The sequence below is a fragment of the Cydia strobilella genome, chromosome 17 (genome assembly GCF_947568885.1).
Source record: "Cydia strobilella chromosome 17, ilCydStro3.1, whole genome shotgun sequence".
Classification (NCBI taxonomy): domain Eukaryota; kingdom Metazoa; phylum Arthropoda; class Insecta; order Lepidoptera; family Tortricidae; genus Cydia; species Cydia strobilella.
In genome coordinates, this window is record NC_086057.1 from 15,735,199 (window position 1) to 15,760,961 (window position 25,763).

General features: G+C 44.3%; 1 protein-coding gene across 1 annotated transcript; it reads right to left on the reverse strand.

Annotated features, from left to right (window-relative positions):
• Positions 1–128: 128 nt before the first annotated feature.
• LOC134748706 (sorting nexin-27) lies at positions 129–25,627 on the reverse strand. The gene is made up of 11 exons (XM_063683475.1): positions 25,333–25,627; positions 13,720–13,822; positions 12,253–12,395; positions 11,684–11,814; positions 10,639–10,736; positions 9,305–9,400; positions 8,630–8,780; positions 7,604–7,764; positions 6,385–6,574; positions 1,196–1,362; positions 129–581 (listed from the first exon to the last, which is right to left on the reverse strand). Exons 1-11 carry the CDS (start codon positions 25,599–25,601, stop codon positions 513–515), a joined length of 1,578 nt encoding a protein of 525 aa, XP_063539545.1. The 5' UTR covers positions 25,602–25,627; the 3' UTR covers positions 129–512.
• Positions 25,628–25,763: the final 136 nt, after the last annotated feature.

Genomic DNA, 25,763 nt, shown 5'->3' on the forward strand with positions numbered 1-25,763 from the left:
CAGCTTATTCGGTTACCTGACAGGGCACACACAGGCGACCGATCGCCCTACATTGCCCAAACTCGTTATCTCAGAATGACCTGTTACATAAATTTGAACCTTAACACTATCACTGCTTTTTAACAACATTGTTGCTTTGGCACGCGCTTAAGACGTCTCTCCATAAAACCAACAAAGGTGTTAAACAAAAGTGTTTAACAGATTAGAGCCCGAGCCGAAAAAATCATCTCATAAAATTCATACTATAGTTTGGCGAGGCATAATACGGCCTCACTTGCTAGGTTTCTTATTTTCAGTGTGTATTCTGAATGTTGCCAGTATTTTCTACTAATTCGGGAGTTATTTACTTACAGCATAATACTCTCATGTTCCTCTCGTCTTTGCCCCATTTTGCATATCCACGTTCAATTGTTTTTGAGTTGGTGATGTTGCCAGTAGATGTTTTCTACCAATTTGGGAGTTTTAATGGCGTAATACGGTCTTACTAGCTAAGCTCGCGCGCTGAGAGTTCCTTAGTCGCCTGTGTCGACCCAGCTCATCTCCTCGGCTATTCTGTCCAAGCAATTACACAGGAACTGGTACTGTGGACAAAATATAGTTTCGTGAATAATACTTTCCCTTTCGTGAAGACAAAAATTTCTACATTCCTTTTGTTTCCGAATTAATGTAAGTTTATTTAATGGCGTTTAAGGGCTAATCGACTATTATTTTAGTATATGATGTAAAAACCCAGATTAAAATTGGTTTCAAGGAAATTTTTGGTCCTTCATGAAAATAGGCTCGAATAAAATATTTTGTGGACTGTAAATTTGTCCAAAAATCGGTAAATTAACTTACGTATGGCGTAAAGCGATAGTCTTCGTATGATCGTGTCTGGAATACGTACTAGCTGCGGCCTAAAGTTAGCTCGATCGGACTTTTTATTTAGGCGTACGGAGCGGCAGCTAACGTACACGGGGCTTTAATATACTGATACTTGGGCTGGTCCGAGTCCGAGATGACGGATACACTTACATATGGCGTGAACAGAGCGATAGTCCTCGTATGATCGTGTGTGGAATACGTACTAGCTGCGGCCTAAAGTTAGCTCGATCGGACTTTTTATTTAGGCGTACGGAGCGGCAGCTAACGTACACGGGGCTTCAATATACGGATACTTGGGCTGGTCCGAGTCCGAGATGACGGATACACTTACATATGGCGTGAACAGAGCGATAGTCCTCGTATGATCGTGTGTGGAATACGTGATCCTCGCCGCGGCCGCGTCGTCGTCGGCTCGCCACTCCCTCACGGATCTCCACGGCACCTCGGCGGTCTGCGCGGCGCCTTCCGTGCACGCTGTTAGTTTTAAACCGTTCCAGCCTGGAAGAAATAGAGGGTATTACCGCAATGTTCTGCCACCAGAGTGCAACACTAGCCCCTTTAGTAAACCATAGAGTAACTTATACATACTGTGCCTTTGACAGTTTTTTGACAAGTTTTCAGAGATAATAAAATATGACATTGATGCATCAAGGCGGTTTGTTTACAGAGGACCTACCGGGAAACGCGAATCCGAAATTTTGCTAACGGCCTTTTTATTGCTCGAATACCTATGCAAGTGACAGAGATGTCAGATAACGAAATTTCGATTTTCTTGATTCGCGATAGACCCTCAGATTGTGGTAGTGGCGCCCCTTACGCAGAATTCCGCGTAATATTCCCTATTAGAACAATTTATATACTTGAGTCAGTTTTGAGTTCGAGAGATATTTGGCATGTTTTTGTTTTTGATTTATTAAGATAAATTGATAATTTCTTACTTACCGACGGTGACGTTGAGTGTGGGAGTGAGACAGGCGTCGGTGCGCAGAGGCGGGAAGGCCACGTCCCCGTAGCCGGGCAGCGTGCGAGCGAGCGCGAGGTAGTCACTTACCGACGGTGACGTTGAGTGTGGGAGTGAGACAGGCGTCGGTGCGCAGAGGCGGGAAGGCCACGTCCCCGTAGCCGGGCAGCGTGCGAGCGAGCGCGAGGTAGTCACTTACCGACGGTGACGTTGAGTGTGGGAGTGAGACAGGCGTCGGTGCGCAGAGGCGGGAAGGCCACGTCCCCGTAGCCGGGCAGCGTGCGAGCGAGCGCGAGGTAGTCACTTACCGACGGTGACGTTGAGTGTGGGAGTGAGACAGGCGTCGGTGCGCAGAGGCGGGAAGGCCACGTCCCCGTAGCCGGGCAGCGTGCGAGCGAGCGCGAGGTAGTCACTTACCGACGGTGACGTTGAGTGTGGGAGTGAGACAGGCGTCGGTGCGCAGAGGCGGGAAGGCCACGTCCCCGTAGCCGGGCAGCGTGCGAGCGAGCGCGAGGTAGTCACTTACCGACGGTGACGTTGAGTGTGGGAGTGAGACAGGCGTCGGTGCGCAGAGGCGGGAAGGCCACGTCCCCGTAGCCGGGCAGCGTGCGAGCGAGCGCGAGGTAGTCACTTACCGACGGTGACGTTGAGTGTGGGAGTGAGACAGGCGTCGGTGCGCAGGGGCGGGAAGGCCACGTCCCCGTAGCCGGGCAGCGTGCGAGCGAGCGCGAGGTAGTCACTTACCGACGGTGACGTTGAGTGTGGGAGTGAGACAGGCGTCGGTGCGCAGAGGCGGGAAGGCCACGTCCCCGTAGCCGGGCAGCGTGCGAGCGAGCGCGAGGTAGTCACTTACCGACGGTGACGTTGAGTGTGGGAGTGAGACAGGCGTCGGTGCGCAGAGGCGGGAAGGCCACGTCCCCGTAGCCGGGCAGCGTGCGAGCGAGCGCGAGGTAGTCACTTACCGACGGTGACGTTGAGTGTGGGAGTGAGACAGGCGTCGGTGCGCAGAGGCGGGAAGGCCACGTCCCCGTAGCCGGGCAGCGTGCGAGCGAGCGCGAGGTAGTCACTTACCGACGGTGACGTTGAGTGTGGGAGTGAGACAGGCGTCGGTGCGCAGAGGCGGGAAGGCCACGTCCCCGTAGCCGGGCAGCGTGCGAGCGAGCGCGAGGTAGTCACTTACCGACGGTGACGTTGAGTGTGGGAGTGAGACAGGCGTCGGTGCGCAGAGGCGGGAAGGCCACGTCCCCGTAGCCGGGCAGCGTGCGAGCGAGCGCGAGGTAGTCACTTACCGACGGTGACGTTGAGTGTGGGAGTGAGACAGGCGTCGGTGCGCAGAGGCGGGAAGGCCACGTCCCCGTAGCCGGGCAGCGTGCGAGCGAGCGCGAGGTAGTCACTTACCGACGGTGACGTTGAGTGTGGGAGTGAGACAGGCGTCGGTGCGCAGAGGCGGGAAGGCCACGTCCCCGTAGCCGGGCAGCGTGCGAGCGAGCGCGAGGTAGTCACTTACCGACGGTGACGTTGAGTGTGGGAGTGAGACAGGCGTCGGTGCGCAGAGGCGGGAAGGCCACGTCCCCGTAGCCGGGCAGCGTGCGAGCGAGCGCGAGGTAGTCACTTACCGACGGTGACGTTGAGTGTGGGAGTGAGACAGGCGTCGGTGCGCAGAGGCGGGAAGGCCACGTCCCCGTAGCCGGGCAGCGTGCGAGCGAGCGCGAGGTAGTCACTTACCGACGGTGACGTTGAGTGTGGGAGTGAGACAGGCGTCGGTGCGCAGAGGCGGGAAGGCCACGTCCCCGTAGCCGGGCAGCGTGCGAGCGAGCGCGAGGTAGTCACTTACCGACGGTGACGTTGAGTGTGGGAGTGAGACAGGCGTCGGTGCGCAGAGGCGGGAAGGCCACGTCCCCGTAGCCGGGCAGCGTGCGAGCGAGCGCGAGGTAGTCACTTACCGACGGTGACGTTGAGTGTGGGAGTGAGACAGGCGTCGGTGCGCAGAGGCGGGAAGGCCACGTCCCCGTAGCCGGGCAGCGTGCGAGCGAGCGCGAGGTAGTCACTTACCGACGGTGACGTTGAGTGTGGGAGTGAGACAGGCGTCGGTGCGCAGAGGCGGGAAGGCCACGTCCCCGTAGCCGGGCAGCGTGCGAGCGAGCGCGAGGTAGTCACTTACCGACGGTGACGTTGAGTGTGGGAGTGAGACAGGCGTCGGTGCGCAGAGGCGGGAAGGCCACGTCCCCGTAGCCGGGCAGCGTGCGAGCGAGCGCGAGGTAGTCACTTACCGACGGTGACGTTGAGTGTGGGAGTGAGACAGGCGTCGGTGCGCAGAGGCGGGAAGGCCACGTCCCCGTAGCCGGGCAGCGTGCGAGCGAGCGCGAGGTAGTCACTTACCGACGGTGACGTTGAGTGTGGGAGTGAGACAGGCGTCGGTGCGCAGAGGCGGGAAGGCCACGTCCCCGTAGCCGGGCAGCGTGCGAGCGAGCGCGAGGTAGTCACTTACCGACGGTGACGTTGAGTGTGGGAGTGAGACAGGCGTCGGTGCGCAGAGGCGGGAAGGCCACGTCCCCGTAGCCGGGCAGCGTGCGAGCGAGCGCGAGGTAGTCACTTACCGACGGTGACGTTGAGTGTGGGAGTGAGACAGGCGTCGGTGCGCAGAGGCGGGAAGGCCACGTCCCCGTAGCCGGGCAGCGTGCGAGCGAGCGCGAGGTAGTCACTTACCGACGGTGACGTTGAGTGTGGGAGTGAGACAGGCGTCGGTGCGCAGAGGCGGGAAGGCCACGTCCCCGTAGCCGGGCAGCGTGCGAGCGAGCGCGAGGTAGTCACTTACCGACGGTGACGTTGAGTGTGGGAGTGAGACAGGCGTCGGTGCGCAGAGGCGGGAAGGCCACGTCCCCGTAGCCGGGCAGCGTGCGAGCGAGCGCGAGGTAGTCACTTACCGACGGTGACGTTGAGTGTGGGAGTGAGACAGGCGTCGGTGCGCAGAGGCGGGAAGGCCACGTCCCCGTAGCCGGGCAGCGTGCGAGCGAGCGCGAGGTAGTCACTTACCGACGGTGACGTTGAGTGTGGGAGTGAGACAGGCGTCGGTGCGCAGAGGCGGGAAGGCCACGTCCCCGTAGCCGGGCAGCGTGCGAGCGAGCGCGAGGTAGTCACTTACCGACGGTGACGTTGAGTGTGGGAGTGAGACAGGCGTCGGTGCGCAGAGGCGGGAAGGCCACGTCCCCGTAGCCGGGCAGCGTGCGAGCGAGCGCGAGGTAGTCACTTACCGACGGTGACGTTGAGTGTGGGAGTGAGACAGGCGTCGGTGCGCAGAGGCGGGAAGGCCACGTCCCCGTAGCCGGGCAGCGTGCGAGCGAGCGCGAGGTAGTCACTTACCGACGGTGACGTTGAGTGTGGGAGTGAGACAGGCGTCGGTGCGCAGAGGCGGGAAGGCCACGTCCCCGTAGCCGGGCAGCGTGCGAGCGAGCGCGAGGTAGTCACTTACCGACGGTGACGTTGAGTGTGGGAGTGAGACAGGCGTCGGTGCGCAGAGGCGGGAAGGCCACGTCCCCGTAGCCGGGCAGCGTGCGAGCGAGCGCGAGGTAGTCACTTACCGACGGTGACGTTGAGTGTGGGAGTGAGACAGGCGTCGGTGCGCAGAGGCGGGAAGGCCACGTCCCCGTAGCCGGGCAGCGTGCGAGCGAGCGCGAGGTAGTCACTTACCGACGGTGACGTTGAGTGTGGGAGTGAGACAGGCGTCGGTGCGCAGAGGCGGGAAGGCCACGTCCCCGTAGCCGGGCAGCGTGCGAGCGAGCGCGAGGTAGTCACTTACCGACGGTGACGTTGAGTGTGGGAGTGAGACAGGCGTCGGTGCGCAGAGGCGGGAAGGCCACGTCCCCGTAGCCGGGCAGCGTGCGAGCGAGCGCGAGGTAGTCACTTACCGACGGTGACGTTGAGTGTGGGAGTGAGACAGGCGTCGGTGCGCAGAGGCGGGAAGGCCACGTCCCCGTAGCCGGGCAGCGTGCGAGCGAGCGCGAGGTAGTCACTTACCGACGGTGACGTTGAGTGTGGGAGTGAGACAGGCGTCGGTGCGCAGAGGCGGGAAGGCCACGTCCCCGTAGCCGGGCAGCGTGCGAGCGAGCGCGAGGTAGTCACTTACCGACGGTGACGTTGAGTGTGGGAGTGAGACAGGCGTCGGTGCGCAGAGGCGGGAAGGCCACGTCCCCGTAGCCGGGCAGCGTGCGAGCGAGCGCGAGGTAGTCACTTACCGACGGTGACGTTGAGTGTGGGAGTGAGACAGGCGTCGGTGCGCAGAGGCGGGAAGGCCACGTCCCCGTAGCCGGGCAGCGTGCGAGCGAGCGCGAGGTAGTCACTTACCGACGGTGACGTTGAGTGTGGGAGTGAGACAGGCGTCGGTGCGCAGAGGCGGGAAGGCCACGTCCCCGTAGCCGGGCAGCGTGCGAGCGAGCGCGAGGTAGTCACTTACCGACGGTGACGTTGAGTGTGGGAGTGAGACAGGCGTCGGTGCGCAGAGGCGGGAAGGCCACGTCCCCGTAGCCGGGCAGCGTGCGAGCGAGCGCGAGGTAGTCACTTACCGACGGTGACGTTGAGTGTGGGAGTGAGACAGGCGTCGGTGCGCAGAGGCGGGAAGGCCACGTCCCCGTAGCCGGGCAGCGTGCGAGCGAGCGCGAGGTAGTCGGCGGCGCGGCGCACGTCCTGCAGCGCCTTCAGCTGGTAGAGGCGCGCGCCCGCGACGCACGAGCCGCGGTTCACGTCTTCTACGGCCTAGATATTATATAAAAAAAATCGTTTATTTCAGGCTCTAAGCCCACAATACATGACGGCACAATGGCATAATGAAATAATAATAAAAGCAAAATTAAAATAATTTAATGGCGCGTACAGCCGCGCCTTACAACAGCACGCCGCCGCCACGTGAGCACGTGACAGACGACGGAGCTACCTAGCGAGCCGCGGCCGCCGACCGACTGCGAGCCCGCTCGCCCCACCCCTCCCCCCCCACCCACCACGCCGCCGCCACGTGAGCACGTGACAGACGACGGAGCTACCTAGCGAGCCGCGGCCGCCGACCGACTGCGAGCCCGCTCGCCCCACCCCTCCCCCCCCACCCACCACGCCGCCGCCACGTGAGCACGTGACAGACGACGGAGCTACCTAGCGAGCCGCGGCCGCCGACCGACTGCGAGCCCGCTCGCCCCACCCCTCCCCACCTGGATTACGTAACCTATCCTACCCTGTATCTCGGTACGAGCCGGTGTGTTTTAGAGGCGTAAGGGCACCTCACGTGAGAGCCCATCTTAAATGTATGGCAAATAAGTAATATTGCGATTTTGTCGGTGAAATATTGCGTTTATGCACATAGTTGCCATACAATATATTTTTTGGATAAAATGCATGAAATCGAATGGTATCTTTACTTTATTCCTTTTTGGAAGTTAAAAAAAAAACTTTAAATTTTAACTTTTAGATCCTGTATTTTTTTTATCCTCGCTCAGCGCAGCTCTAGTGGACACTATTATTAAGATTGTTCTTCCTCATCCCGATATTTCGACGCAGTTACATGCATCATGTTCACGGGTGACTGAAGATAGCGGGTGGGTGTCAAAGTTGTGTAGACAGCAATCTGTCTACCCTCATTCTTGCGCGTCGGCTGCGTTCACTTTCAACGTTACCAACGGTCGCATTCACACTTGTCGGTCCGGTCGCGTTCACACTCGTTTCTTAAGTTTATTATCGCTGACCAACGGAACGACAGCTGACGTTCACATAACATCATTAAACTACTAAACCTACCTGCCAAAATACGAATGCTCTCGCGGCCTCGTCCGCGCACACGGCGGCCTCGCGCCGCGGGCTCCACAGCCAGCGCCGCACGGCGAGGCAGGACGACGACGCCGTCGAGTAGTTCTGTATGTAGAGGGAGTGTGGACATTCATTCGGTTGGAGTTTGCGTTCTGAAACATCAAATAAAAGTTACAAGAAATAGATCAGGTACATTAGAGATATCGCCGAACCAAAGACAGGGTGGCTAAAAAATAAGTGCATTCCCGTTGCCAGGGAGGTTTTGGGATTACTGATGGGATTGGGAAAAAATCTCAGTATTGAACGTTAATAAGTAATATGAATAATAAAACCTTTTTAGTATTCAGTTTATACACAATTTAATTGTTAACACCCTGAAATTTACCCTCCCATAGAAAGTGGACCGGCCAAATTTTTTTTTGCGATTTCGGGGTTGGTCCCATGTCCCATAGTAAAAGTTGCTCAGTATAATCCCAAAACCTCCCTGACAACGGGAATGCACTTATTTTTTAGCCACCGTGTATATAACTCCGTATAAGATAAATAGTCTAAGAAAAAAAAGTGCCTCCGAAAATCAAGAAAATTTTATGCTCGAAAAGATGGCGCCATACTTTTGGACTATACTAGTGTAGATGACGACACAGTTTAATATTTAACAATTTTAACACATATCAGTGAAAGAACAAGGATTTTGATCAAATGGCGTTCTAAAAGTTTTAATATTGTGTCGAAAGATGGCAGTAAATTTACTGCTACAAAATTTACTTCACTACATAGTATACAACAAAGTCGCTTCCTGCTGTCTGTCTGTCCCTATGGATGTTTAGATTTACTACGCAACTGAATTTTAATGCGGTTTTTTTTTTATATAGAGTGATTCAAGAGGAAGGTATGTATTACATCAGCATTGCACCCGTGCGAAGCCAGGGCGGGTCGCTAGTTGACAATACACCTCTATACTAAATTCTCTTTGGGCAAACGGGCCCGTTGAGAATGATACGATCAAGTAAGACTTACCAAAGTTGTACTCGACGATCTCGAACAGATAGAAGTACTTTTGCACGGACTTGGAAAGTCCAATTTTCTCGCAAACCGCACGGTACACGTCATCGGCGTTGGTGGATTTGAGAACAGAGACGGTAACTACTTCTTTGTCGGGAAGGAGCACCTGAATGAAAAAAAAAAACGTATAAATGGTAAGGGTTCATACATTAATTACGTCACACGAATTTTGAGATTTTTTGACCCCTCCCCCTTCCTTTTCACACTTGGTCACATTTAGCAAACCCCTCCCCCCCTGGTGTGACGTCACATTTTTTCAAAACAAATCGGCAGACCGAATTAAGTATTATTAATATTTTATCAAAATATTTTTGACAAAAGAAATATTATTTTATAACCCAAAACTGATTAGGTAAGAAAAGTAAACGAATAAAAACGATTATCGTTAAACTAGTTATTTAACTGTACAGCGAATAAAATAATTTAAATAAGTTAAAGTGACGTCACAAAGTTTGTGACTGCCCCCTCCCCCTTGTCACAAAATGTCACATTTTCTTGACATACAATTACAATTCACAAAACACACACATAAAATAAAATACAATAACAAATAAAATAAAATCTAGGCAATCTAGATGCACCATTTCTCAACATTTATTAACACAGTTCTTAAGTATAACCGATTTTTACCTTTAGGTCGACTGGCGATGGGTTGGATGAATCGTCCGAGTCTGTAAGAAATTCCTGTACTGCGTCTGATTCCGCTATCACTCGTACTGCGCATACCTGAAAATTATAATATATTATAACTCAGCGAAATCAGTTTTTGTGTTATCAGTTTAACTTATTATGTTACTATGAAATCAATTAGGCTTTTCATACAATCGAAATACGGCCGAAACATAATTAAAAATTTAAATTGATATCATTTATTTCAGGCACAAGTCCCATATAGTGTTAGTACAATCAGGCATATGGAACTCTTCGCGCGAGCTCGGATTTATACCTACGACTCGCTTCCCGCCGGCGGGACTCAAACTCAAGCCATACGCGCTCACGCACACACCTCACCGCGCGCTATGCCAAAATATTGTCTTCGTAACGAACAAATAACACAGCTTGTAGTGTGGATGGATGAAGAAACAACAAAACAAATAGAAAATATCGTTTTTTCCTCTTTCGACGGATGAGGAAAAGTAAGTAGACATTCTTAATATAGGTACTTACACCTACTGTTATTATTTTTACGATAGTTACAAGCTAGGTAGGTGCTATTAAATTATTTTAAAGATGTAGGTAATGTTTTTTACGACACATTTATATTTAGATATCTACCTAAGACGCGTAAGTATTTGAAAGAAACGTCGGCAACCCTAGCGTTGTGTCGGCGCGCGCGGTGCGGGGAGCGGCGCGTTGAAGGTCACTCCATTGTATTTTTGTGTAGGTATCAAAACGGTAGGTATTTGCGTTTTCTTTGAGAAATAAGTATCTGTTCATAGGAACTTTTATATAATCTGTGATACAATTAACACTATATACGGCACACTAATATTAAACGGCAAAAATGACCAGCCTATAAGACTATCCTTTTCTTGAATCGTGTATTTTTTTTTAATCTGGCCCGTTAAAGGGTGAAACTGGCAATAAAATTTGTTCAGCCACATCGAGATCACCAGACTTGCAAGAATTTTCAAAATGGCGGGCTCCGCATATTTGTCGTTTTAGAATAGCCCGTGGTGAGTTACGGGCGGAACGTAGCGTCGTGTATCGTCGTTTAGTACTACACGAGCCTTATCAGTGCCATTTTCAACCAAAAGGGTACTTATTGTCGCTTGTCAGTAAGGCGCTATTTCCATATAGCTTCAATTAGAAATCAACCTTATCGACAACCGACGATGTGGTACCTTTTGGTTGAAAACGTCACATTCAGCTTACTGTGGGACTAGGTTGATGTGTGTAAGATTGTCTCAAAATTTTTACTTTTGACATTCTGTTTAAGTTCGTAAAGATAAAGAAATACGTACTTTTTCAAGATACTGTTCGAGTCCTCTCCTTCTCCCGTCTAACTGTTGCTCGCTCAGTGTGAACGGCCACTTGCCCGGCAGCTTCGGGAAATTGAACCCTGCACCAATCAACATAAGGTCTAAATTACCTCGGGCTACAGATTTTAAAATGTATTGTTCTCGGTAAATGAGAACACGATTTTCACTCATAAATGAGTTTGTGTACGTATGAAACACGTAGGTAAAGCTATAATAGCTTTACATTTCAGCTTTGTGTGTAAAAAAAAAACCAGTCAACTTATCGTTATTTATTATTTTAAAGCGACTGCCTTATTAAAAGCACAAAACAATACGAAAATGACATAAATATGAAAACTTGAATAGATGGCGCTGAACTTTTGACCTAAAGCGAGCATACGCCGTTTCAAGGCGTCCGCTGAATTTTTGACCGAAAGCGAGCATACGCCGTTTCAAAGCGTCCGCTGAACTTTTGACCGAAAGCGAGCATACGCCGTTTCAAGGCGTCCGCTGAAATTTTGACCGAAAGCGAGCATACGCCGTCTCAAGGCGTACGCTAGCGTAGGCGCGTGACGTGAGTGCGCCCGCGAAGTGCATCCCTTCACGGGCGCACACGCGGGTGCCATAATGGGTATATTCCGAATCACGCATCCGCGCCAGTTAGCGTTGCTCATACTATTTGTCGTAAATCCAATCACTTATTTTCCCTGAAATATTAATAATTAACATTTAATTTATCTAAAAATTTATATAAATAAAATATTTAAGTATATAGACTGTTGATAAGGTCATGGTTGTCCTTTTAAAGAGTGAGATTACGAAGTAATGAAGGTTTGTTTACATTATTTGCAAGTTCTATTGACGACGACTTTAGCGGACGCCCTCAGCTTGGGCAAAAATGCTTTAGTATACCCAGCTGTGTGGATGCTATACTCTACAGGTCGGATTTCTTAACCGATTCGCGTGAAGGTTCAATAAATCTATGGATTTTACATCGATTTCGTTTTTTTTCAGAATGAAGGAGCCAAGGTTAACAGTGTTTACAAACCTAGAAACTCCTTCCTCAAAAGCTGGTGCAAAACAGCGAATTCCCTGTAGCGGCGGCTGCAGAGATGCCTCCCCGCCATGTGCACGTTGAACGCGACGTACGATCGTCCGCTGTTGCGTTCCATCACCACCCTATCAAGTTAAACAGTCATTAGTATATACAGTGTAAAAATCGACATCGACAATCTGTCACAACACAATATTAGCTATTTTACAAAGTATTTTACATTTCTTAATTTAACAAATGAGGACGCCTAAAATATCAGCATGGCCGAGTCGGAGATCAAAAGACACCATCTATAGACTTTACTGCAATAATATGTATTTAAATAGAAAATAGGTTAATTTAATACTGTCTACAGCTGCTTTCTAAAATGGTAATACAGAATGGCCGAGTCGGGGATTATTGATTTTAAAACCGCCTTCTGCAAAAAAAATCGAAATTCTCTACTGACTGATGATTTTACCTACTGTTATTCACAGCGAAGTCATCAGATGGCGTTAAACTCAGTTCACCGACTCGGCCATTCTGACATTTAACGCGTCCTCTATAGACTTCAATAAGTATACCTGTAGTCGGGTATGGAGACAGGTAGCGAGCGTTTGTCGGTGTAGTCGTAGCGTTGGTAGACGGTCGCGCGGGAATTGGCGGCGCCGCCGATCACGCCGACCGGCGCTGAGCCGTCGTCGCATGGCTCCAGGCGTTCGGCCTCCTATTCAACAATTCAACAATCCAATCTATTATCATTTATTTTTAGGCAACTAAGGCCCATTGCCAGATTCACATTAATACTTACAATAATAATAATCTTAACTCTTAGATGCATGAAGTATCAATATTTATATTGAAACAGGACAAGTGACATCAGACATTTTTTTTTTTGAAATTAACCTTTTCGACTCCGTGTCAAACACAAAAGCTGTCACTCGGACGCCACGTCACCGAAGTGTCAAAACTGAAATTGAACTTTATGCACATGCACGTAGGTCTATGTTGCCCTGTGGTCCGTGACGGATTAATCAGTCTTTGGCCTTGGACCTGCGGTGCCGGTATATCCGTCATTGGCGTCCAAAAGGTTAAGACTTTGTTACGACTATGTCTAGCATTCTTAATTTAAAGTGAATTTGGTTGTGACTTTAGTTATTTTAGAATTCGCCAGGTTCCCTTGGAACCTTCGGCTACAAGCATATGCTCAATAAATTGCATTTACAGTAGGGAATGGGATACAAGTAGTTGGCGCAAGTATTTGAGTCTGTCTGTGTTTTTAATATGTGCATCGTCGTATATAATCATCTCCCGGAGGAGCTAAAGCTGCTGGAGGGAAACTGACAAACTGGCTCTTAGAGCGTTCTTTTACAGCATAGTCGTATCTCGAATACCAGCAGTATTCAAATTAGTCATAAGTACTTAGTTATATAATTGTATTGTGATGCCTATTATGTGAACTTTTTCAATTAAGTATTTCTATTTGACTACATGAACTGTAAAACTAATGTATTGTAACATCCCCATACTGTATCAATGCAGATAAATGATTTCTGATTTCTGTCAACGGCGCCTAGAATATAAGTACTTATGGCGTATGGGTTGAAGGCATGAATTTAGTATAACTGTATCGGTGATGAGGGGCGGGGGAAATGACCGAACGGGATAGTCTTATGTATCTTTCAGTAGGAGTAGCAGAGAAAGCGCTGTTATTGTTTGTCCTTGTCACAGTCTCACTTTTTTTTTCCCCACCGTAAATTTCGTATGGTTTATGGTGGGCTACAAATCTACTCGACCAATCATATTGTCGCATTGCGTATGTTTTGTCCCTCACGGGCGCACGCGTATAGCGGATCTATGTAATGCTAGGTATAACTGAAGGTTTTTCTAATCCAGCAGCGTTTTTTCCTTTTTTTGCAAGAAACTGGCACGATAGAACCTATTCATATTTTTTTACTTAATAAACATATTAATTTCTTTACACACATTAATACGCTAGCTTTGCTGGTTTATATATTCTTTAAAATCAAATATGGAAATTACAATATTACCTTAGGTGTGACAGAGATGACTGTAAGAGTGAGACAGTCGCCTCCGGACTTGATCAGGTCAACCACTTGCTTGTGGGTCGCGCCTTCGACGTTCACACCGTTTCTGAAACAAACACAAGATAAGATAAGATAGATAAGATAATCATTTATTTCATTTCAATCTTAGTTGGTAAATACAGTGGCGAGTCCTCCTATTAGGTATGAAGAGACTGTATCAGGATCAGGAGACCTTACTCTTCCAAATTTTTTTTTATCTATACTAAGAGAAGTAAATTGAATTAACATTATTATAATGAATTAACTAGTTGACCGAATTTATATCTACATTTACATTTATTAATTTATTTCCAGCTTGTCTATTTGTGATACCAGTCAATTATTTCGCTAGAATGAGAACGGAGAGCTAACCCAAATAGATTGCCCAGAAAGTATTATCAATCTAGTCTAGGGCATCATCGCTATTATACATATAATAAGTATAGATTATTACGAGCTTTTTCATTGAAAAAAAAAGACCTTCATCCAGTAGTCAGACAAATGATAAATTGAAAAAAAAAAAACCTTTAAATTTCGATATTTTTCAACTGAACGATAACCTAACTAAAACCCTGGAATGCTTTTATCTTCCAACGATATTTAAGGATAATTTCAGTTAATCTAAAAACAACACAACGTTGTTAGAAATTCCAACTCTATTTATAAAGGTATAGGGTATAAAATTAACGAGCATTACGTTTATCAATAGGCTAAATATAGATGCGCGTACGAGGATCGAGGCCGGATCAAAGTATCGATGCATCAAGGTGCCCATAACAAGGTTTAGAATTATCTTAGGCTTGTTATCACCAAACCTCGTTATCAATGTATTTATTCATTGAAAATTAGGATTGGCAAAAGTAACTACAGAAGGGAACACGGACTTTACCGTTGGTGCCCAACTTCGCTAGCAAAACATCACTCCATAGTATAAAACTAAGTCGCTTCCTGCTATCTGTCTGTCCCTATGTATGCTTAGATCTTTAAAATTACGCAACGGTTTTGATGCGGGTTTTTTAAATAGATATAGTGTGATTCAAGAGGAAGTTTCTTATGTATAATACATCAGCATTGCGTCCGTGCGGAGCCGGGGCGGGTCGCTAATAATATAATCATGTTATGATGACTATGGAGAAAGTCATTATTTTATAGACGTCACAGATATAGTTAACGCTATCTCTACTGAGCTCGATCACTTACCTGTACTAACAATGGCATTCTGTTAAACAAAAGCCATTATTTATTTTGTGTGAGCGCGTGGCATTTGTGCCTGAGGCTCACACACAATTGGCCACGCGCGCAGGCACAAAGGCCACGCGCTCACACAAAAGAAATAATGGCTTTTGTTTAACAGAATGCCATTGTTAGTACAGGTAAGTGAACGAGCTCAGTAGAGATAGCGTAAACTATACCTAGCAATGACACAATTTCCTTTTGCCTCACAGTTAGAAATAAAATTTGTCATGTGTACAACACAAACGACATTAAATCATACAATACAAAGTCAAGTAAATAATCGGGTTATCGACATAATTTATATCCCATAAACAATGTCAATTAAACGACAATTAGCTTATGCAATTCAAAACCAATGTTGCACAGGATCACGGAAACCAACAGTAACTGCTTTAGGTCATGTGTATGGGAGATAAGGATAATTAATGTTTCATTGTGCTACAAATCTTTTTAAGATGATAAATATACTAGTTACATTAATTGTATAAAACATAATTATAACTACTTATAAAATAAAATTACTAAAACTAATCCTACCTAGAAAAAAAATAAAAATAAACTATAAATTGTGTCGTGGAATTAATGGGCGTATTCAACATTTAGGACTTGGAATAAGTTTTAGTATAATTTTATGGTAAGAGCATTTCAAAAAATATTTTCTATAATGTCAATATCTAGGGAGGAAATGGGGACTTTGTTTGTATGGAGTAGCGGTCATCTACTATCTTCTTAATATTTTATTTAGGCGAAGTTGGGCACCTACGGTAGATTACACGGTCATGAAGGAATAAAGAGCTTCTACTGGATAGGTAAGTACTAACCCAGGTCCCTCGGCCTCCTGGGCTTCGGCCTCCGCCTCTGTCTCCAGGTCGTATATCTCAAAACCGATCCGCGTGCAATAGTAGTACTTGTAGTGGAAGCTGCCCCGCCCGCCCCTCTGTACCGACATGATTCCAATCTCACGTATGCTTCTCTCACCATTGACACCAAACTGGCAGTTCACTGATACTAAAATTAAGCACCCATTGAAGGATTTGACTGAAGTTTGGTTTCGCGCGTTTATATTACACGTGAGAAAATCGTTTTTAAGATATCTGGGCGTCAAAAGATACGAAAAGAAATCTAATAATTTTAATTCAAAAGTCGAAAAGTTTATTCAACGAATATCAAACTACCGACGTTTCAAACACAGTTTATAATTTCATATAAAATCTGTCAAAAGTTTCGATTATAGTCCAAGCTTCGTTACATAATTGAGTTATACAAAAGAGATTATTACAAATATCTTTTGATTATCCAATCATTTGTCCTTTTGCACGATAAAGCGTTCTGTTACACAGTTAAAATGTGACACAAAGGATAAATTAACAGTGTAGTAAACTACAACAGTCGAATATTACACTTGCTGTTAGAAAAATTCAATCAGTATATTCTGCATATATTTTCGAAATGTCACAATCAAAATATCACTTTTTTAGCAACAACTATTAATTAAATATCATTTTAGTAATAATTAAAACACTATTCAAAAACTAAGTGCGAATCGCAAGACGCCCGAAGAATATGTGGCGGTATTGATATAGTACAAATTGTAAATACATTACAAGTATGCATATATTATTAGGTATGATAATGATTTACTTCGCAGTTACGTCTGGGAGTTAGACTATGCACTCAAATATAATTAGAGATTTATTTACTATCACAATGGCACGTGCGGGACAAATGATCATAGCCCGCTTTTTCGGGGGTAAAAACATAACCAGTGCTAGTCATGAATTGAATAACGACTCAAGTGTTACCGATATCGATAGCTAGCAATATCTAAATCACATTTCTGAATTCCGCTCCCAGCTCGGGTGGTTACCGATCCGCCGACACCGAAATGTGCGTGTCCTGTCGTTACTTTTTAACGTACTCTTTCTGCTCTCTATCTTACCTAACCGAGAGATTTAACTATCTGGTTGAAGGCAGTGAACACCGCTTACGTTCAAGTGCTAATCTTACGCTTGCTATTACTTCGAATAAGACACGAACGTATATGCCAATTAGTTCACGGTACGCGCTGTGGAGTTGTGGAACGATTTGCCCCTGTCGCTCAAACAGTCCCAGTCTGTAGCGTCACTCAAGGCTAACCCGAAGAAGCTTTTTCTTTCCAAACAAGCGTGATTTGGTTACTTAACTAAATACTTACTTTTAAGGGTTCCGTACCCAAAGGGTAAAAACGGGGCCCTATTACTAAGACTCCTCTGTCCGTCCGTCTGTCTGTCACCAGGCTGTATCTCATGAACCGTGATAGCTAGACTGTTGAAATTTTCGCAGACGATGTATTTCTGATGTTGCCGCTATAACAACAAATACTAAAAAGTACGGAACCCTCGGTGAGCGAGTCCGACTCGCGCTTGACCAGTTTGTTATATAATGTTATATATGTTTAGTATTTATTGATGGACGTTAGAATGTATTTTATTTTAATAATGATATTTATGCATTTTATTTACATAAATATGACATTTTGGTTAGTTTACTTTTAAAATGATATTGAGCATTCCGTAAGTTTGTCTATCTGCTTTGAATTCTCCCCTCATCTACTCGAAGGTTCGGGTAAAAAGGGACCCTATTACTAAGACTCCACTGTCCATCTGTCTGTCACCAGGCTGTATATCATGAATCGTGATAGCTAGACACTTGAAATTTTCACAGATAATGCATTTCTGTTGCCGCTATAACAACAAATACTAAAAAGTACGGAACCCTCGGTGGGCGATTCTATTCTATTCTATCGTCACAAAACTGACAGCGATTAATTTTTCCACACGTACACTATTTTCTGAAACTCCCATAAACTACGAATTGTTTAGAAACGTCGTGGGTTTCAAATCATTTTGTCCAATAACACCAATAGCATCCAAATTTATTTGCCAGTAATTCCATCAATTTAGTCCCATCGATCAAAAATTGAACTAAATTGACTTCCATTAATACACTCAAGTTTATGACAGAACTATTAGTCCATTTGGTAACGTTCCGGTCACCGTTATGTAATAGCAATTACCTACATACAAAGTTTGTTTGATATTTCTAACCTTTTGAAATAGGAAATTAATTTAAAAAAATCACTGGTACAGTCGCCATCATATATATCGGAGCGGCCAAGGTGCTCACAAATATCTGAACACGCCTCTATTGTCAAGGCGCTAGGTGCGTGTTTAGATATTTTTGACCACCTCGACCGCTCCGATATCTGATGGCGACTGTACCTCATAACTCACAATGGTTGTATTGGCACTTAAGCCCTTTATGGCAATTTCCACCATTTTTAACATTTTCCGAAAAACGAAACGGAAAAATTATATCTAATTACCGAGCCTATTCACAGAATTTCGCGAGAATCGGTTGATAAATGCGACCTGGAAAGGAGAACATCCGGACAGAAGAAAGCATTTGTGACGTTTTCAACCAAAAGGTACCACATTGTCGCTTGTTGATAAGGTTGATTTCTAATTGAAGCTATATGGAAATAGCGCCTTACTGACAAGCGACAATAAGTACCCATTTGGTTGAATATGGCACATTTTTGCCCAAGCTGAAACGGAGACCTCGCTAACGCATCGGTCAACAAGTTCAAGCATTTTTAGTACTTTATAGGAAGTCTTGTTGATAATATTTTGTTATATGATCCACAAGCTACCTAGGGTGGAATTCAAACTCCACAAATTGAATTGAAATTTTATTTTTTAATGTGTGATTTTGTTATATAGTTTAGGGTGTTGTTGTGTATTTTTTAATTTTATTTGTATTGTAATTTTTGACACGTGTTTTAGACATTAAAGATTGATTGATTGAACTAGGAATGATGTCAACATGAGATCTATACGTAAATATTAAATACAGCTGTAAAACCAAAAACCGGCCAAGTGCGAGTCGGACTCGTCCACCGCTCTCTCTCGACCACTTTTTAGTATTTGTTGTTATAGCGGCAAGAGAAATACATCATGTGTGAAAATTACAATTGTCTAGCTATCACGGTTCATGAGATACAGCCTGGTAACAGACAGACAGACGGACAGCGGAGTCTTAGTAATAGGGTCCCGTTTTTACCCTTTGGGTACGGAACCCTAAAAAACTGGTCTTTGAACATAAATTCTATAAAACTACGCCAGTTTTCATTTCTTTAGACAGTTTAGCGAACAGGGAAAGTTGAAAGCAATACCTGCCAGCAACGACGCATAAGCGTAGGCTGAGAGAAATCGAAATTGAACGCAAAGCTGCTTTTACGCATTTTATCAGACTGAATAAATGAGTGTAATACTTGTAGTAGCACAACTAGCAAAAGACGGTAGTCAATATTCATTCGATTCGATAGTACGAAGAGACACAGGAATCAAATTCCTTGACTGTTCATAGGATAGGACTTAAGCACAGGGCGGACACGCTATACATCAAAAATCACTTGCGTATATGTGTGAACGGCACGTCTGTATACGCGTCATGCGTCATAGTGTGAGTAAGTTGCTTAAAAATAGTACTCAACGGCCGGCAAACGGCCGTCAATCTGGTGTCGCGGGGCGAGGTAATTCGAGTCGGGGCGAGGCGGTGCATGGCCGTTCTGTATGATAATACTATTACTTATTCTGTGACTTAAGGATCTAACGCAGATGCAACAACGCAAACATCTTTCAGATAGCAAAATAGGTTATTAGGTCCTTATAATCTAGATGTCACGAGTACTAATTAGTAATTAGCACAAGATTAATGTCAGCTACGGCGGTTTAGGCCGGAAAAAATGCGTCGCAAAAATACATTGTGTGGAGTGAGGCCACTCGCACCGTGTGTGTCACACGCAATGGCAGTACAGTCGAAGGCAAAAATATCGATCCAGACAGATGGCACAAAAATATGTGAACATAGCATAACCCTAGAGCGTTCATAAAATTGCCAAATCAAACATTGGCTCTGGTAAGGATGAAAATGGACAAGGAGAGAATAAATGTGTCTTTTCTGACTTACCCGTTATGTAAACCACTGTATCCAACATGAGAATGTCTACATGACAACTGATGTTCGCACAATGAGTACATACTATTAAACATTTTCACTAATATAACCGTCAAAAATTCTAATTTTCGCTTTAATTTTCAATAACACTACACTTCAACTCGTTAAGGTCTTAAACACAAATGTAGGGTAAAAAAACAATGCACACACACAGAGACATATTAGCTAAAACAATGAGTATTTAATAATATGAAACTTCAATGTATACGTAGGTGCTTTACCAATAAAATATTGTGTACTAATAATGCTCTAAGGTTTTTACATTTTGAGTTTAAAAATATCACTAGTGCTCTCAAAGAAAACACTGAAACCGATTGCAAATAAAATGATACTGTGTATAAAATGCTTATCACTTTGTTCGACACAATTATTACGAAACACAGAGCTATCCTTTAAATCAGGGGTTTTCATGCTTTTTGACCAGAGGGCCCTGGTTTATTGGTTGTTTTAGTTTGTCAACTTTATGTACAGTCAACAAAACTATTAGCTACCCTTATACCTAATAATAGGGTTTAGGGGTAGCTAATAAATAGTAGCAAACACACAAATATGTACCTACCCCTGCATACATAGGTATTTGTGTGTAAGTGACATTGTTATTGTCTTAATAAGAATGTCATGTATGTGTTATTCGCATTTTTTAGACAGCAAACATGCGTGCAAATTCGCTAGATTTAGACAAACATTTATAGGCAATAGTGCATCCAAGCCGCGGTTAACATTTGTGGGGCAAAACTATTACGTAACTGTAAGTTAACTAATGTTATTGTGTTGCACAGTTTTGCTCCACAAAAGTGGACTGCGGTGTGGATGTACCTTTACTCATTCGCTTCCTTTTCGCGCACCGAACCTGGTCCGCGGACCGAAGCCCGAAAACCCCTGTTTAAAGACTCATAAGGAATAAAAGTGCGAGTATATTTCTTACTTGCGAGTATACCTTTTGATATCCTTTCACTTATTGCAACACATATTTATAAAAAACAACATTATTATGTAAGACGTTCACTGAAAGGTGCTATCAAAGTATGAATGTTATAAATACGGACAATTTTACGGTTCAGAAAGACGTTGTGCATTTTTATGATAAATGTATAACGATAATATGCATTTAAATATATTTAATATGCCATATATTTGCCACAAGTAATGGTTATTATTCTCAAACTAGCTTTGCTCGCATGTCTGCCTAGGATTCGCTCTGTTTGTGCCATTTCCCTCTCTTCTAATGAAATAACCTACGTCCACCCCCAGCTTTCGTTTGCTAGGAATTATAATACACTAGCGACCCGCCCCGGCTTCGCACGGATAGTTCAACTAATTTACACAAAACCTTTGCAAATTATACATATAAACCTTCCTCTTGAATCACTCTATCTATTAAAAAAAACCGCATCAAAATCCGTTGCAGTTTTAAAGATCTAAGCATAGATAGGGACAGACATACGGACAGCGGAAAGCGATTTTGTTTTAAGGGTTCCGTACCCAAAGGGTAAAAACGGGACCCTATTACTAAGACTCCGCTGTCCGTCTGTCTGTCTGAACAGTTGAAATTTTCACAAATAATGTATTTTTGTTGCCGCTATAACAACAAATACTAAAAAGTACGGAACCCTCGGTGCTCCCACCGACGGACTCGCCAGTCCGACTCGCACTTGGCCGGTTTCTTTCATACTATGTAGTGAAGTAAAGCTAGTAAACGCTTTGCATAAAAAACTTCTACACGCTCTATTTTATTTGTATTACAAATTTTTAGCTGAAAAGACCAGACAAATGGGGCATTTTCTGTGAAAAGGGACCTTATTGTCGATGGCGCTTACGCCGCACAGCGTCGCTCGGCATTGTATTTATATCGGAGCATCGTTTATAATGGCGTAAGCGCCATCGACAATAAGGTCCCTTTTTATGGAAAATACCACAAATGTATGTTCATGTAAAGTTTCATGTCATGTAATTGTAGCATGTCGCTTTAAAATGAGAGCGTAGCTTCGTTTGTATGGCGGCGCGGCGGCTAGGTTCATGTGACTCTTAAGAGGCCGTAGTCGAATTTGGAGCAAAAATGTAAAATTGATAGATTTAGTCGTTGAAATTATACACGTTTTGTTACGTAATATCTAAATAACAAGTATTGATTTCTATTAGCACGTCTTCTCATCTTGCCTTTTAATAATGAGGTCGCGAGCGTGCGTCACCGATAATGCATGAAGAGAAGGGGCAGTTTTTAAAAATTCATCAAAAAATCATGGTGGTAAATTATACAAATTGATGTATAAGAATAGTTTCAGCAAATGTTGTAGATTGTTTAAGTATCAAAATTACGTTGAAATTAAGTCGATTTTTAGAGAAATTATCACTTGTTTTGAAGTAATTTCTGGAGAAAATTAATTTCGTCTAACTTTCATTTACACTACTTCAAAGTCATAATAATAAAAATGTAGTCTGATAAACGTCAAGTACAGGATATGTGTAATACAAAATTACTATGTTTAGCAGTCCAAACTTTACGAAATTTACAAATAAGAGCGACAAAATCAGTGCTTTACGAGCGTTTACCTAAACGTCCATCAGAAAAGCAAACATTACTAATTTACTGAGAGACTAAATCTATCAATTTTACATTTTTGCGACTAAAATCGACACCGGCCTCTTAATCTTTGTTAGAAAATAGAAACTAAAGTGTGCGTGACAATTATTATTTATTCTAGGTCATTTGTAAACCGGTTTCAAAATAATTTTGATTAGCACCATAGTTTCCATTTGCGATAACGCGTAGACAATTCATTACACAATAATACGCACAGCACAATAGGCAAAAACATCTGCTCAACTCTGAATCTAAAGATGCCATATATATTATTTCTAGGCTAGACACAGCAACGAGAAACGAACTCTTTACTCTTTAGTTGGACAAGTTCTTTGGATTAATCGAAAATTTTGCCATTATACGTAAAGTTTTTTGACTACGCGAAGGCACATATGATCAAGGAATTTTATTTCAGTACCATGTCGTACGTACCTTGCCACAGTGACAAAAGTATGAGGTCCCTAACGACTTTCATATTGACTGTCACTGTGAGTACTGTGACAAGGTACGAAATGGTACAGAAATTATTATTTTTGACTGTACCTACATACAGACAGCATCAATAGGATCTAGTGTTCGACTGAAGCAGAGTTTCTTGCCGAAACCGAAGGTACGGTTCTGCGTTCTGCACTAGTTTCGGCTGAAACCGAACCTTCGGCCTAAACATGATTTTTATGCCCAAACCTGCCGAAACCAAAATTTCGGCGGGACACTACAGAAAATACAGTTTCGGCGCAGTCGAAAGGTTCTGCAGGATTTTGGCCGAAACCGAACCTTCGGCCGAAACATAATTTTGTACGCCGAAACCGATACCGAAACTTCGGTCAAAACAAATCAATAGTAATGGATGGAACAATGACAATTTTAAAAATATGTGCTGCTAATTTGGAGGTCCGACCCTTCAATGGTTTAGCTCAGTATATAAAGCGACTGTTGGCCTAGCGGTAAGAGCGTGCGACTTGCAATCCGGAGGTCGCGGGTTCAAACCCCGGCTCGTACCAATGAGTTTTTCGGAACTTAATGTACGAAATATCATTTGATATTTACCAGTCGCTTTTCGTTGAAGGTAAACACCGTGAGGCAACCGGACTAATCCCAATAAGACCTAGTTTACCCTCTGGGTTGGAAGGTCAGATGTCAGATGGCAGTCGCTTTCGTAAAAACTAGTGCCTACGCCAATTCTTAGGATTAGTTGCCAAGCGGACCCCAGGCTCCCATGAGCCGTGGCAAAATGCCAAACATGATAATGCGACTGTTTTATATACCTATCTATACATATAGATATCCAACCGGATAGCTAGTTTTTCTAGGGCCCTGTTTGCAGTCTCGTTCCCATTTGAACAGCGATAGCGTCTATATCACATTCTCTGTACAAAACAATGTTAGCGTTAAACGTACATACATTTTATTGTAACATGTACTATCGGGGACATTGGCTGTGAAACAGTTCAGAATTTTTTTACCTCAATCCTTACGAGCGAAAAAAAGGGGTAATGGAAGGAATGGACCGTATGAAAATTTTGGGACACTCAAGGATCAAAAAAGCTCATGAGTCTGAGCAGAAATGTCAATAACATTCCCAAGTTTTAAAAGAAAGTTTAGTGTACAAACTCCATCAGCTATATATTGGAAACCCCAAGGTTCACAAATATGACACACAAAGATTCTAATTTAAAGACATTCAAATGCATGATGGACTGTACAATTTTAAATAAAATAGCCCTATGAAATATATTAAACCGGGTCACTCGCGTTTATAAAGTTGATGATTGCTCGACAACAACTTTATAAATGTGAGTGACACGGTTTAATATATTTAATATGTCAGTGCCTCACGGAAGTTTTCAGCCCTGTTATGCTAATAAAATGCTTTACAAATCAAAGAACAACAACGAATAAAAAAATAAAAGTTAAAAATAGATTTCAAGTACATAAATGAATGATGTTTAGTATAATAATTACAAATATATAGTAGAAGGTTTATCATTGTTTTAATAGATAATAAATTTTATAGTAACATAGTTATCAAACAGTATTAATTACACAATCTGACTATGACCTTTCGCTTCATTTCCGTAAAAATGTAATCCAGTTTTTAACACACCAATAAATTATTTCAGCAAATACATAATTTAACCATTCTTTATTTTTGTTACTGCATGTAATATCTCTGGTGTTACAGGCGTCCATAGGCGGTGACTGCTTACCATCAGGCGGGCCGTATGCTTGTTTGCCACCGACGTGGTATAAGAAAAAAAAAGTTACCAAATAGCAACAATATGTTTTGCAACCAATTTCATAGCTGACTGACTTTCATTGACCACAGAAACCTGTTTCAAAATATGACTCATTCATCTCTGATTTCACAAAAAAAATGCAAGACATGAACTGTGCACGGTTTTAAATTGAAAAATAGAATTATTGAGATGGCAGTGCCATGGTCTAATAAATTAAAAAAAAAAAAAACAATTATGTATAAAAAATTGTATTTGAAACATTTGAATAATTATGCAGGACACTACTGATTCTCATAGGATTGGGATGATTCTAATTAGATTACAGCCTATTCTAAAACGAATGAACCGGCTTCGAAAGGCGTTGCTAGGCTTAAAATTGCCAAACAATACTGAGAACACTCATGGGAGGTTCCCAGCCAGTGCCACCCACCTACTGCTTACAGATTACATAGTCTAGGTACTTACACTTCTAGGATCCTGTCCCCCTTCCGGATACCAGCTTGCTCAGCCGCTCCTTGCTCCAAAACAGCGCTTACGTGCTGCAAGGGAGCATAAAGCTCTCCATTGATCGACCTCAACTGCCCACCCTCGGACACTTGACCGCGCACATTGAAACCGAACCCAGTGTCAGTTTTATAGATGGTAACGCGACGGGGCCCATTGGTAGCCGTTGTAACTTTATTATTTCTCTCAGGTCTAATAATACTGTTATTATCAGTTTCTGTCTCAGCCATTTTGGACGACTTTGACGTTTTGTGCTGTTGTGTTGGCTAGATTGCTCACTCAACAGTCACGAATAGGATGCGTTCATGTTCAATAGAAAATAAGAAATTAAGAATAGAGAAAAAGGTTAAATTTTGTGGGACGATATCACAGATTAATAAATAGTTACTTGA

Excerpts from the sequence above, each read along its gene's own strand:
- LOC134748706 (XM_063683475.1), bottom strand. The coding sequence starts at position 25,601 with ATGGCTGAGACAGAAACTGATAATAACAGTATTATTAGACCTGAGAGA. Across the intron at positions 7,765-8,629 it reads GATCGTCGAGTACAACTTTG|AACGCAAACTCCAACCGAAT; the intron begins GTAAGTCTTACT and ends TTGATGTTTCAG. Across the intron at positions 6,575-7,603 it reads GAGCATTCGTATTTTGGCAG|GCCGTAGAAGACGTGAACCG; the intron begins GTAGGTTTAGTA and ends TATAATATCTAG.